General features: G+C 42.6%; 1 protein-coding gene across 6 annotated transcripts in view; it reads left to right on the top strand.

The window, feature by feature from the left end:
• Positions 1-14,083, top strand: part of LOC136863966 (uncharacterized) — a 458,924-nt gene that overhangs the window by 431,032 nt on the left and 13,809 nt on the right. For all 6 annotated transcript variants that reach the window (XM_067140427.2, XM_067140426.2, XM_067140430.2 and 3 more), the window contains one exon: positions 3,062-3,220. In XM_067140427.2, coding sequence (XP_066996528.2) covers positions 3,062-3,220 — 159 coding nt within the window. The remainder of the gene's footprint in view (positions 1-3,061; positions 3,221-14,083) is intronic.

Below are 14,083 nucleotides of genomic sequence, written 5' to 3'. Positions count from 1 at the left end.
GATTAAAGGTAGATTATTAAAATCAATCAAATGCATTTATGTTGACAATTGGGCTGCAGTGAGAATTGATGGTAGAATGAGTTCTTGGTTCAGGGTACTTACAGGAGTTAGACAAGGCTGTAATATATCGCCTTTGTTGTTCGTAGTTTACATGGATCATCTGCTGAAAGGTATAAAGTGGCAGGGAGGGATTCAGTTATGTGGAAAGATAGTAAGCCATCTGGCCTATTCTGACGACTTGGTCTTAATGGCAGATTGTGCCGAAAGGCTGCAGTCTAATATCTTGCAACTTGAAAATAGGTGCAATGAATATGGTATGAAAATTAGCCTCTCAAAGACTAAATTGATGTCAGTAGGTAAGAAATTCAGCAGAACTGAATGTCAGATTGGTGATACAAAGCTCCAACAGGTAGATAATTTCAAGTATTTAGGTTGTGTGTTCTCCCAGGATGGTAATATAGTAAGTGAGATTGAATCAAGTTGCAGTAAAGCTAATGCAGTGAGCTCGGAGTTGCGATAAACAGTATTCTGTAAGAAGGAAGTCAGCTCCCGGACCAAATTATCTTTACATCGGTCTGTTTTCATACCAACTTTGCTTTACGGGAGCAAAAGCTGGGTGGTCTCAGGATATCTTATTCATAAGTAAGACGTAACAGACATGAAAGTAGCGAGAATGATTGCTGGTTCAAACCGGTGGGAACAATGGCAGAAGAATACTCGGAATGAGGGGATAAAGGCTAAGTTATGAATGAACTCGATGGATGAAGCTGCACGCATAAACCGGCTTCAATGTTGGAGTCATATGAGGCGAATGGAGGAGGATAGGTTACCTAGGAGAATAATGGACTCAGTTATGGAGGGTAAGAGAAGTAGAGGGAGACCAAGACGACGATGGTTAGACTCGGTTTCTAACGATTTAAAGAAAAGAGGTATAGAACTAAATGAGGCCACAGTACTAGTTGCAAATAGATGATTGTGGCGGCATTTAATATATCCACAGATGTTTGCAGACTGAACGTTGGAAGACATAACGGTCTATAATGATGTATGTATGTACTCTGAAGAAAATGGAAATTGCAACACCCGGAAGGAGTGGTGCTACATTGCTGCAATTAAACATGCAGGACGAGTGTTCGTTTGTGATTCGATTATTACACTTTCAGGTCCCTCTGACCACAAGTTTGGACAACAATCAATACAGGATATGCCCACCACGAGCTGCAATGCATTGATGAATTATTCGAGGCATGGAGTCAATAAGGCCCTGGATCGCTTCCTGAGGAATTGTGGCCCATGCTTGCTGCACTGCACGGGTCAGTTGTTCCAGAGTTGTGGGTGGCTGAGGACGGTTGGCCAGTTGTCGACCCATCATGTCCCACACATGCTCAATAGGACTGAGGTCCGGGGATCTGGTGGGCCATTCTAAGGTTGTGATGTCGTGGAGAGCTTCTCTGGAGATGCGTGCAGTGTGAACCCGGGCATTGTCGTGCTAAAACATCCCATTAGCAATGTTCGCTATCATAGGGGCTACCACTGGATTGAGTACCCTATCAACGTACTGTCGAGCAGTCATAGTGCCCTCAACAAGCACTAATTGTGATTTCACATTAAAGCCAATAGCTTCCCAGACCATAATGCTTGGTGTTGACCCTGTGTGCCTCTCGACAATAAGATCTGGGCGGCCCCTCTCCCCGGTACGTCGGCGCACACGATTCCGGCGATCACTGCGGGCAAGACAGAAGGGCGATTCATAACTGAAGACGACCCTATGCATTCGTCGACCCACGTCGATCTTTCTCGACACCAGGCCAGCCTTACACGTCGCTGTTGTGGGGTCAATGGAACACCTCCTGCAGGGACACGGGCTCGTAAGCCAGCTGCACGCAAGCGATTACCAACTGTTTGTTGTGTAACGTGGGGTGCCATAGCTGCTCGAATTTGCGCTGCTGTTGCATGGGGTTCCATCCGGGCCATCCGAATGATGCGGCGATCCTCTCTCACAGTTGTCCGTCGCGCTGGGCCTGTGCCAGGTCTACGAGTGTGGGTAACTTCATTTGACCACTGCTGCCATACACGTTGTACCGTCGATGCCTGTCGACCAACACGTGCAGCGACAGTCCTTAGCGATAATCCAGCCTCACACAGCCCAATTATCCGAGCCCTCTCAAACGGCGACAGTTGTTTCTCGACACCAGGCCAGCCTTACACGTCGCTGTTGTGGGGTCAATGGAACACCTTCTGCAGGGACACGGGCTCGTAAGCCAGTTGCACGCAGGCGATTACCAACTGTTTGTTGTGTCGTCGAGGCATGTTTGACGGGGAACACTTCACTGCACAGACTGCTGCAAGCCAACTACGCTACACCAGAGTCCGTATACTGGAGTTGATTCCTCCGCGACCAATCATGTGGGGAGACCTGTAGCAACAATTCAATGGGTCTGAAACTTTGATTGTTTACATACCTACGTGTCATCGTTCCATATATTGAAAATCAACACAAACGACCAATGCCTTCATGGTGTTGCAATTTCCATTTTCTTAAGTGTATGTATGTATACTAATCAAATAATATATACCGGGCAAGTTGGCCGTGCGGTTAGGGGCGCGCGGTTGTGAGCTTGCATCCGGGAGATAGTGGGTTCGAATCCCACTGTTGGCAGCCCTGAAGATGGTTTTCCGTGGTTTCCCATTTTCACACCAGGGAAATGTTGGGGCTGTACCTTAATTAAGGCCACGGCCGCTTCCTTCCAACTCCTAGGCCTTTCCTATCCAATCGTCACCATAAGACCTATCTGTGTCGGTGCGACGTAAAGCCACTAGCAAAAAATTTATATATAGCCTACAGCACCCTACGGATATCCCCAAACTTAAAGAATGAGTGTCAAGAAATGTTGTCAAACTATGTTCCCGTAATGTGCACACAAACACCTGAAAAGACGGGCAAATAAAAACTGAATTGATCCCACTTTCGACTTAGCAAAAATAAGACATGTACAAACAAAAAATTATATTATTTATATAGAAATGTTAATTCCATTTTCTTACTTTTCTGTTTACACAGAAGCCACCCATCAACCCGGAGCCTTTACAAGGGTTCTGAAGTGGATTTTGAACTCGAGACCGATACTTCATCTTACCACCATCTGGAGATTTACATGGGAGGCTCTAAATCCGACACCGGAGGACAGACTAAGAAGGAAGGAGAGGCAGTTTCAATGACGTATGTATGATTTCGGATGTTTTCTGTTAGTTAATTAATATTACATTCCAATCAAATAACTTTGCCCTGGTGGTACATGACAATAAAAGTTTATAGTACTGTACTAGTAGAGATTCATAGCTTTGCGGCTCATAATAATAGATATGGTATTTTTGTCAACAATTATTAGAACAGTCATCCGGGGGAGTGGCCGCGCGTGTTAACACGGATGAGTTCGAAACCCACCGTCGGCTGTCCTGAGAAAGGTTTTCTGTGGTTTCCCATTTTCACTCTCAGGTAAATGTCGGGCCACAGTCGATTCCTTCCACTACCTTAACCAATTTCATTCCTCCATCACTCATTCTATTTTCATTAGCTCCTCAACTGAGGTTGCCGTCAGGAAGGGCATCCGCCCATAAAACATGCCACATAAATTCATCTCACCTCATCCCCGACGCCGTATCAGGAAACGGGTCTTAGCGGTGAACAGACATACAATTATTAGAACAGTCGTGATGAATTGCAGGTCACTTCTAGCGAAGTAAAACAAAGTCTTCGCTCAATGTGAAGATTCCCTACAATTTGCCTTGTTTCATGCGATATAAACCCAAAAGAATAACATGTCTATATAATGTCCTTAATTTACATAATATTACTTGAGAGAAACGAAGAAAAAAAAGAGATTTGACATAAACAGAAATTACAGATATACATGCATAGTACTTTCTCAAGTTAGGAATCCCTGGTCTCGCATTTTTGTTGAAATCATGGACATGATTGTCGGTGTTTTGGTCTATGGTTGGTATCGCCATTTAAATATACAGGAATTCGTTTGCTAGTTGCTTTACGTCGCACTGTCACAGATAGGTCTTATGGCGACGATGGGACAGGGAAGGGCTGGGAGTGGGAAGGAAGCAGCCGTGGCCTTAATTAAGGTACAGCCCCAGCATTTGCCTGGTGTGAAAATGGAAAACCACGGAAAACCATCTTCAGGGCTGCCGACAGTGGGGTTCGAACCTACCATCTCCCGAATACTGGATACTGGCCGCACTTAAGCGACTGCAGCTATCGAGCTAATATATAGGAATTGAGATGTAGTTATTAGTTTTCGAGTTACACATTTTTATCAAATATTTATTAAATAGCATTGATTTCATTTGTTGTTATTCTTTAACCAGTGAGCGCAATACAACAAACCTTATGTCATTTATTTTGTCCTCCTAGAACTATGAAGTACGGTATATGTCATTAACCTAGACTTATTATTATTATTATTATTATTATTATTATTATTATTATTATTATTAACAAATACATCGCAAATGGGAAATATCCCGGTGCCAATGGCAACTTACAGTAGTGTAACATAATTACCCAACAACAACAACAACAACTACTACTACTACTACTACTACTACTACTACAACAAGAGTACAACAAGTAATTCCATGGAAGGAAAATATTACAAGAAGTACTATTAGTTTAACGTTCTAAATCCAGCGTCATCGTATAAAATTTCACACACAGCTTAAGTATTTGCAGTACTTAACACTACGGCTTACAGTACTATAGGTTGAGCTTACTACTCGCTTAACATTACAAGTGATAATAAAGTAAAGTTACAAACATAGGTAATTATCCAACAATAACAACTACAACAACATGAGTTCAACAAGAAATTCCCTGAAAAGAGAATACCACAAGAAAAACTACTAGTTTCAAAATCTAAACTAAGCAGAAAATCACACATTCAGTGTCCATAATTTACAACCTTTACTTTTCACTTTACAAGAGCACTAATGACTTGATACCGGAAGAGAATCTATCAAAGACTGCTGCAGGTAATTTATTCCAATCCCTTATGGTCCTGTTTACGAAGGAAAACTTGCCCACGCCCGTATGTTGGTTTCTGGCCCTAATGTTATGTTTATGATCATTTCTCAGTAAGTATGTGGGAGGTTCCAACCTATTCCTAATACTACTCCAGACAGTCATTCCCGTATAGCTCTTATAAAGACCACACAGGCGAGCTCTTGTTCTTCTACATTCAAGACTTTCCCAATTAATGGTATTCCTCCTATTCCCGGTTACGAAAATCTGAACTGTTTCTAGGGAATTTATTAAACCCACCCTTTACGGATCCCAGCACGCAAATCCATATTCGAGAGTTGGTCTTACCAAGCATTTATAAACTTTACTTTTGGCACCAGAATTAACTTTCTTGAGATTCCGCATAATAAAATGTAACGATCTCCAGGATTCCTTAACTACATTTTCCACTTGCTCTGACCAGTTTATGTCTATTCTAATAGTAACACTTAAGTAGACCGGCCCCGCGGTGTAGGGGGCAGCGCATCCGCCTACGGCCCCGGGTTCGATTCCCGGCTGGGACAGGGGCTTTTAATTGTAAATGATTAATATCCCTGGCCTGGGGACTGGGTGTTTGTGTCGTCCTTAACGATCCTTTCCTCACATTCAACACTTTACACTTCCGCTATTTACATAATACACGCAGGTTCCTCACATATGGTGCAAGTAGGGGTAAAAGATCTTCATAGGTCGACGCCCCGAACAAATAGCATTTATATAAAAAATATAAAAAAACACCTAAGCAGTTACAACTATCAACTTCATCAACACTTTCCCCTCCAATTTCGTAATACCTCTTTCCTGTCATTTTATTTTTACTGAAACACAATTTCTTGCTTTTTCCGCTGTGGATTTTCATTCGATTTTCACGAGCCCATTTTTCAATTTTATCTAAATCCCGCTGAAACAATAGTTCGTCATTCTATGACGCAATCATCGGCAAAGAGGCGCACTTCTGATTTTATCGAATTAGGCATATCATTCATGAAAAGTATGAAAAGAATTGGCCCAATAACGCTACCCTGGACCACACCAGATGTAACGATTATTGGAGAAGATAGCGTTTCTCCCACGCGCACCCTCTGAATTCTTCCATTGAGGAGTTCTCGTATCCATTTCACAACTCTGATGTCAATACCCGTACGCGCTAACTTGTTAAGGAGGATGTCACGTGGCACAAGATCAAATGCCTTAGCTAAATCAATTACTATTGCATCAATCCCACTGTCGAGCTTATCCAATATATCTTGACATACGGAACAGAGCTGACTTTCGCAGGAGAAGCCTTCCCTAAAACCATGCTGCCCTTTCAATATCATTCCAGAAGAGTCCCACTATAACCTTAAATAATCTACTATTAATTGCTCCATTTGTTTGCATACGATTGACGTCAAACTTACCGGTCTGTGGTTATTCAAGTCGCTCGTGTCACCTCCTTTGTGAACAGGAACTACAATGGCCGATTTCCAATCTCCTGAAACCTTCCTGTTGTTCAGTGATATATTAAAGATCTTATTAAATATGGTAGGATCGCTCCACCCCTGAGTTTAGTCCGGAAATACAATGTGGCACACAAGATTTACTTCTTCTGAGTTTAGAAAGACCTTTACGCAATAATGACGCTTTAATTTGGAAATCATTATTAGTTTTCAGAAAATTGTCCCTGAATAACTGAGCTGCCGGATTAAGAACTTTTCCATAGTGCTTTTTTTATTTAATGCTTCCGCTTTATCTATATCTGTTGTCGCCAATAAATCCCCTCCTATACGAAGAGAAGGAACTGACTTGTTCTCTCCCTTCAATCTACGTACACTGACTGACAGAGCAAATGCAACACCAAGAAGGAGTGGTTCGAAAGGGATGAAAGTTGGGGAAAAAAAAGAGACGGCACGGACGAATAATTGATGTTTATTTCAAACCGATATGCAGGTTACACAATGCGCACGGCATCGACTCAGTAGGATGTAGGACCACCGCGAGCGGCGATGCACGCACAAACACGTCGAGGTACAGAGTCAATAAGAGTGCGGATGGTGTCCTGAGGGATGGTTCTCCATTCTCTGTCAACCATTTGCCACAGTTGGTCGTCCCTACGAGGCTGGGGCAGAGTTTGCAAACGGCGTCCAATGAGATCCCACACGTGTTCGATTGGTGAGAGATCCGGAGAGTACGCTGGTCACGGAAGCATCTGTACACCTCGTAGAGCCTGTTGGGAGATGCGAGCAGTGTGTGGGCGGGCATTATCCTGCTGAAACAGAGCATTGGGCAGCCCCTGAAGGTACGGGAGTGCCACCGGCCGCAGCACATGCTGTACGTAGCGGTGGGCATTTAACGTGCCTTGAATACGCACTAGAGGTGACGTGGAATCATATGCAATAGCGCCCCAAACCATAATGCCGCGTTGTCTAGCGGTAGGGCGCTCCACAGCTACTGCCGGATTTGACCTTTCTCCACGCCGACGCCACACTCGTCTGCGGTGACTATCACTGACAGAACAGAACCGTGACTCATCGGAGAACACGACGTTCCGCCATTCCCTCATCCAAGTCGCTCTAGCCCGGCACCATGCCAGGCGTGCACGTCTATGCTGTGGAGTCAATGGTAGTCTTTTGAGCGGACGCCGGGAGTGCAGGCCTCCTTCAACCAATCGACGGGAAATTGTTCTGGTCAATATTGGAACAGCCAGGGTGTCTTGCACATGCTGAAGAATGGCGGTTGACGTGGCGTGCGGGGCTGCCACCGCTTGGCGGCGGATGCGCCGATCCTCGCGTGCTGACGTCACTCGGGCTGCGCCTGGACCCCTCGCACGTGCCACATGTCCCTGCGCCAACCATCTTCGCCACAGGCGCTGCACCGTGGACACATCCCTATGGGTATCGGCTGCGATTTGACGAAGCGACCAACCTGCCCTTCTCAGCCCGATCACCATACCCCTCGTAAAGTCGTCTGTCTGCTGGAAATGCCTCCGTTGACGGCGGCCTGGCATTCTTAGCTATACACGTGTCCTGTGGCACACGATAACACGTTCTACAATGACTGTCGGCTGAGAAATCACGGTACGAAGTGGGCCATTCGCCAACGCCATGTCCCATTTATCGTTCGCTACGTGCGCAGCACAGCGGCTCATTTCACATCATGAGCATACCTCAGTGACGTCAGTCTACCCTGCAATTGGCATAAAGTTCTGACCACTCCTTCTTGGTGTTGCATTTGCTCTGTCAGTCAGTGTATTTTTAAAGGGTTCCAGGAATTTCGATTTTCGTTTAGGATATTGTCAAGATACTTTTCTTCAGCCACTTTCTTTTCTGCTAGCAAAAGCTTCACTAAACTTATATACTCCGCTTTGCACTCATCGTTATTATTTCTTCTGTTGAACGCTCTCCTAGTCTTACGTTTAAGCGTCCTAATAGTCGCCGTGTAGTACGGCCGATCTGAATTTTCCCTAATTACCCTTTTGGGAACGAATTTATGCAGTCCAGCATTTAAAATGGTTTTCAAGTTCTCCCAAATGTCGTCCATCCCCTTGCCCTCCTTTAACCAATGTTCAACCAGTGTTTAACCAAATCATGTTGTTGTTGTTGGGCAATTGCCTATGTTTTTAGCTTTACTTTATTATCACTTGACCGAGCTCGATAGCTGCAGTCGCGTAAGTGCGGTCAGTATCCAGTATTCGGGAGATAGTAGGTTCGAACCCCACTGTCGGCAGCCCTGAAGATGGTTTTCCGTGGTTTCCCATTTTCACACCAGGCAAATGCTGGGGCTGTACCTTAATTAAGGCCACGGTCGCTTCCTTCCCACTCCTAGCCCTTCCCTGTCCTATCGTCGCCATAAGACCTATCTGTGTCGGTGCGACGTAAAGCAACTAGCAAAAAAATATATATATATATCACTTGTAACCTTTCTCGGAATCATGTCTTCTAAACATGCTACCCCTTTCGGAAAAAGAAAGAAAAGTACATTTACTACAGTATTCTGAAATCCTGCGTCTGAAAATTGACGCAAATAACAATCAATCAATCACTACAAAAAACCTCTAAAGTTTTGAAAACCTACGGAGTCTCCCCTCGCATAACACCAAATGGTCTTAGAAATTTCCACATGCTTGGTATTACAATTTTTCCAAAAGAGGTCGAGTACCACTGCACTGTGGTCACTAATCCCCTGAATTACATCACAAGCTATAACTATGTCATCCGGAATGACCAAAAAAAGACACCTAAAAGTGCTCGTTTACGTGTGTTCTTGGTAACGACATGGGAAAAGCGAGCTAGATAAATATGAACTAGAAAGTAAAATACGACCCAAAAATGTAAAATATACGTTATGCATTTTAGGGATACACAGCAAGTATAAGAGTATTACTAACATTAGACGTGTCAAAGAGTGATGGGCGATAATACAGCAGACACATTTAATCATGCAGAGCTCCAGTAGATACATTAACACGTTATACCTTCATTCAGTATCATAGTTGTGAGTCGTAGCTCACATTCTGTTTTCTTAAAAAAATAACTAAAAGTGAAGTTTTTTTACAAGTTGCTTTACGTCGCACCGACACATATATGTATTATGGTAACGATGGGATAAGAAAGGGTCAGAAGTGGAAAGGCAGCGGCCGTGGCCTTAATTAAGGTACAGCCCCAACATTTTCATGGTATGAAAATGGGAAACCACGCAGAAACCATCTTCAGGACTGCCGACAGTGGGGTCCGGACCCTCTGTCTTCCGAATGCTAAGAATGAAGTATTAGCCTGCTCTTTGGTAACAGTCGGCGCACGCTCGTGTAGCATCCCTTTCTTGGAATCATGTCTTCTAAACATGCTACCCCTTTCGGAAAAAAGAAAGAAAAGTACATCTACTACAGTATTCTGAAATCCTGTACCTGAAAATGGACGCAAATAACAATCAATCAATCACTAGTGATCTGCATTTAGGGCAGTCGCCCAGGTGACAGATTCCCAATCTTGTTTCCCCAGCCTTTTCTTAAATGATTACAAAGAAATTGGAAATTTATTGAACATCTTACTTGGTAAGTTATTCCAATCCCTAACGCCCCTTCCTATAAACGAATATTTGCCCCAACATATCCCCTAGAATCCCAAATTTATCTTCATTTTGTGATCTTTCTTACTTTTGAAGACACCACTCAAACTTATTCGTCTACTAAAATCATTCCACGTCATCTCCCCACTGATAGCTCGGAACATACCACTTAGTCGAGCAGCTCGTCTCCTTTCTCCCAAGTCTTCCCAGCCCAAACTTTGCAACATTTTTGTAACGCTACTCTTTTGTCGGAAATCACCCAGAACAAATCGAGATGCTTTTCTTTGAATTTTTTCCAGTTCTTGGATCAAGTAATCCTGGTTGAGGGTCCCATACACTGGAACCAAACTCTAGTTGGGGTCTTACCAGAGACTTATATGCCCTCTCCTTTACATCCTTACTACAACCCCTTTATTTACAATCCCATTTATGTGATTACCCCAATGAAGATCTTTCCTTATATCAACACCTAGGTACAGTACTTACAACGATCCCCAAAAGGAACTTTCACCCCATCATCGCAGTAATTAACAGTGAGAGGACTTTTCCTATTTTTGAAACTCACAACCTGACGTTTAACTCCGTTTATCATCATACCATTGCCTGCTGTCCATCTCACAACATTTTCGATGTCACGTTGCAGTTGCTCACAAACTTGTAACTTATTTATCACTCTATAGAGAATAACATCATCCGCAAAAAGCCTTACCTCCGATTCCACTCCTTTACTCATATCATTTATATATATAAGGAAACATAAAGGTCCGATAATACTGCCTTGAGGAATTCCCCTCTTAATTATTACAGGGTCAGGTAAAGCTTCGCCCACTCTAATTCTCTGAGTTCTATTTCCTACAAATAGAGCCACCCATTCAGTCACTCTTTTGTCTAGTAAAATTGCACTCATTTTTGCCAGTAATCTCCCATGACCTACCTTATCAAATGCCGTAGGCAAGTCAATCACGATACAGTCCATTTGGCCTCCTGAATCCAAGATATCTGCTATATCGTGCTGAAATCCTACAAGTTGAGCTTCAGAGGAATAACCTTTATTAAACCCGATTTGCCTTCTAACATGTGCCTTGTTAAAAGGCGACGACTCAATTTAAACGGAAATGCTCAAACTATAACCAAATATGGCTGTATATTACTGTAATGAGCAAAATATAACCAAAACAATAAAAATGGCCCAAATAAGCAATTATGTGCAACATAAAATAGCTTTAAACCGGGACAGGGACCAATCATTCACAATTATTTTTTCAGAATTCGGGTAAAGTGACCTCTGGAATTAAATATGACTTTTTCTTAACAACCGAAAGTAGGTATAATATAACTATCTATACGCCCTAACCCTGCATAAGGCGAGGTAGCGTAGTTAATTTGATATTTCTTTCCTCACTAGAGTACAGTTAAAATTTCTCAAAGGGGAACAAGTGAAAGTCAGATGTAATAACACGTCAACTGTGAAATAACGGAAGAAGCAAAAGGTGGGGCCGGAGAGAATATCTTCATTGTCTTTAAAATGGCAAGTTATTGGTAAGAGTAAGTGCAAACAGTCTCACAGAGTAATTGCAGCAGAGATGAAGGTGTGTAAGACCTGTATGACGACAAGAATGAATTAATTTAGAGAAGGTAGGGAAGCGTGTGATTGGCCGGCCCACGGCAACACTTATCCTTGAAAATATAATAATCGCTAGCTACTCTAAATCTTCACTTCCTTTAGTCTTCTTCTTCTTAATCTGTTTACCCTCCAGGATCGTTTTTTCCCTACCGCCTTAAGGGCAGTGTCCTGAAGCGTGAGACATTTGGTCGGGGATAAAACTGAGAAGGAGGACCAGTACCTCGCCCAGGTGGCCTCAACTGCTATGCTGTACAGGGGCCTTGTGGGGGGATGGGAAGATTGGAAAGAACAGGCAAGGAAGAGGGAAGGAAGCGGCCGTAGCCTTCAGTTAGGTACAATCTCGGCATTTGCCTGGAAGAGAAGTGGGAAACCACAGAAAACCACTTCGAGGATGGCTGAGGTAGGAATCGAACCCACCTCTACTCAGTTGACCTCCCCAGGCTGAGTGGACCCCATTCAAGCCCTCCTACAACTTTTTAAATTTCGGGAATCGAACCCGGGCCTCCGGGGGGTGGACGCTATTCACGCTAACCACTACACCACGGAGGTGGACCACTTCCTGTAGTAAGAAGAGAGTTTGAAGACAGTACGTAGAAACATGCTAACAATGCCCATTTATTACATATTAAGGGAGAGCGAATTGTATTCTTCCATGTCGTTCAGCAAACTATTGCCCACCAGAGTTCATAGCCGTTACTTATGCTCTTCATCATCAAACTAGCAGCCTAATGATAAAGGTGAATGACAGTAAGTAAACTCGAGCCCTCGTCCTGAGGTGATGCAACTCTTTTCAGGCACACCCCCAATGAGGTAAGCTCTATGTACCATTTTAACCACATGCAATTCTTAAATTTCTGGCAGTACTGGAAATCGAACCCGCGCCCCAGAGGACGGCAGCTAATAGTCCTAACCGTAACGCTACGGAGGCGAGCAAGGTGAATGATGAAGACTGTACTGTAGATACGCAATAAAGTAGAATGAGTATTTTGTTATCAAATGTGTACTAATTTAATAGATCACAGAGTTCATCTTCTGCAAAATTCTTGAGATATTTATGCCAATGGTACACCTTAATTAAGAAAACTTTGTATTTTCCCATTGATTGAAGACAAATGAAAGAAACTTTCAGAATGATTAACCTGTACTACAACAAATAAACAAATATACTCAAATAAACTGAAAAATGCTTTCCTCCTTAAATACGTAAGGGGGGGGGGGGATACCTTCGGTGTCTTTAAAATTGCAAGTTAATAGTAGGAGTAAGTGCAACAGATCTCACAGAATAATTGCAGCAGAGATTAGGATGAGTAAGACCTGTATGACGAAAAGAATGAATTAATTTAGAGGAGGTAGTGAAGCGTGTGATTGGCCGGCGCAGGGCAATACTTTTCCTCGAAAACATGAAGACTTAAAATTCATTACATGTGATAACAAAAATTTAAAAATACGGCTGATGATGCCTACTATTGATAAGTGAAACATGTACCATCCAATGTATTAATTTTATGTTAACAATTTTGATAAGGACAAAGTCCTAATTGTTAAGATTGTATTGTTTTGAATAGGTGGGTGAACAATAAAAACATACTAGTATTATTTAATACAAATGACTTTTAAAATTTGTTAGTGTCTGTATATAGGCTACGTACATGCAGACAGAAGAAATCTTGACACATCGTTGTCCATAAAGGAGAAGACCTCACATATCCGTCCAATGTTATTATCAAAAGAATGAATTAAAAGTGAAAGTAAGAAGATGGTCGATATAAAGTGCCTCATTTACTCCGAATTCCCCTAATCTTTCCTATTCCCTTTCCACAAAGTACCCTCTCACTGAAATGTGTATTTTTCGTGGAACAGAAATTCGAATACTCCAGAAAACTGTTTCACTACCTTCCTTTAATAAACCAACATTTCCTTGAGATATTATTCCAGTGAATGACCACATATCTGTTACAATTTCTTTCACTATCAACAAAGAGAAGTAAGAAATGAAGTATCTTCACTTTATTCCTTCGAAACAATAGGTAGCCCACCGTTGCCCTAGTGTAAGGCAATGATACAGTTTTAACGATCTGTGTGCCTTTATTTCTGAGTGATAAAACAGGCAAACTTACATTCAGAAATGTTTATGTCTCACATTAATGTTACTCTCGACCTTTCCTCCTTCCTCTCCTCAAGGTATATACCTAAACATCCAGCTTCCCCTTTGTTGTATTCAAATCAAAAGATGTTTTGCACCATCCATGTAAGATTCGTCAGCAATATCCAATTTTCAATGGTTATGTAAAATATATTTCCTTTAAGTGAATGTTGCCATGCATCCACAGCCCTCACCTCTCGAATAG

The sequence above is a fragment of the Anabrus simplex genome, chromosome 2 (genome assembly GCF_040414725.1).
Source record: "Anabrus simplex isolate iqAnaSimp1 chromosome 2, ASM4041472v1, whole genome shotgun sequence".
NCBI lineage: Eukaryota > Metazoa > Arthropoda > Insecta > Orthoptera > Tettigoniidae > Anabrus > Anabrus simplex.
Note: the sequence above shows the minus strand (reverse complement) of the source record. Positions and strands in the feature narration are given on the sequence as shown.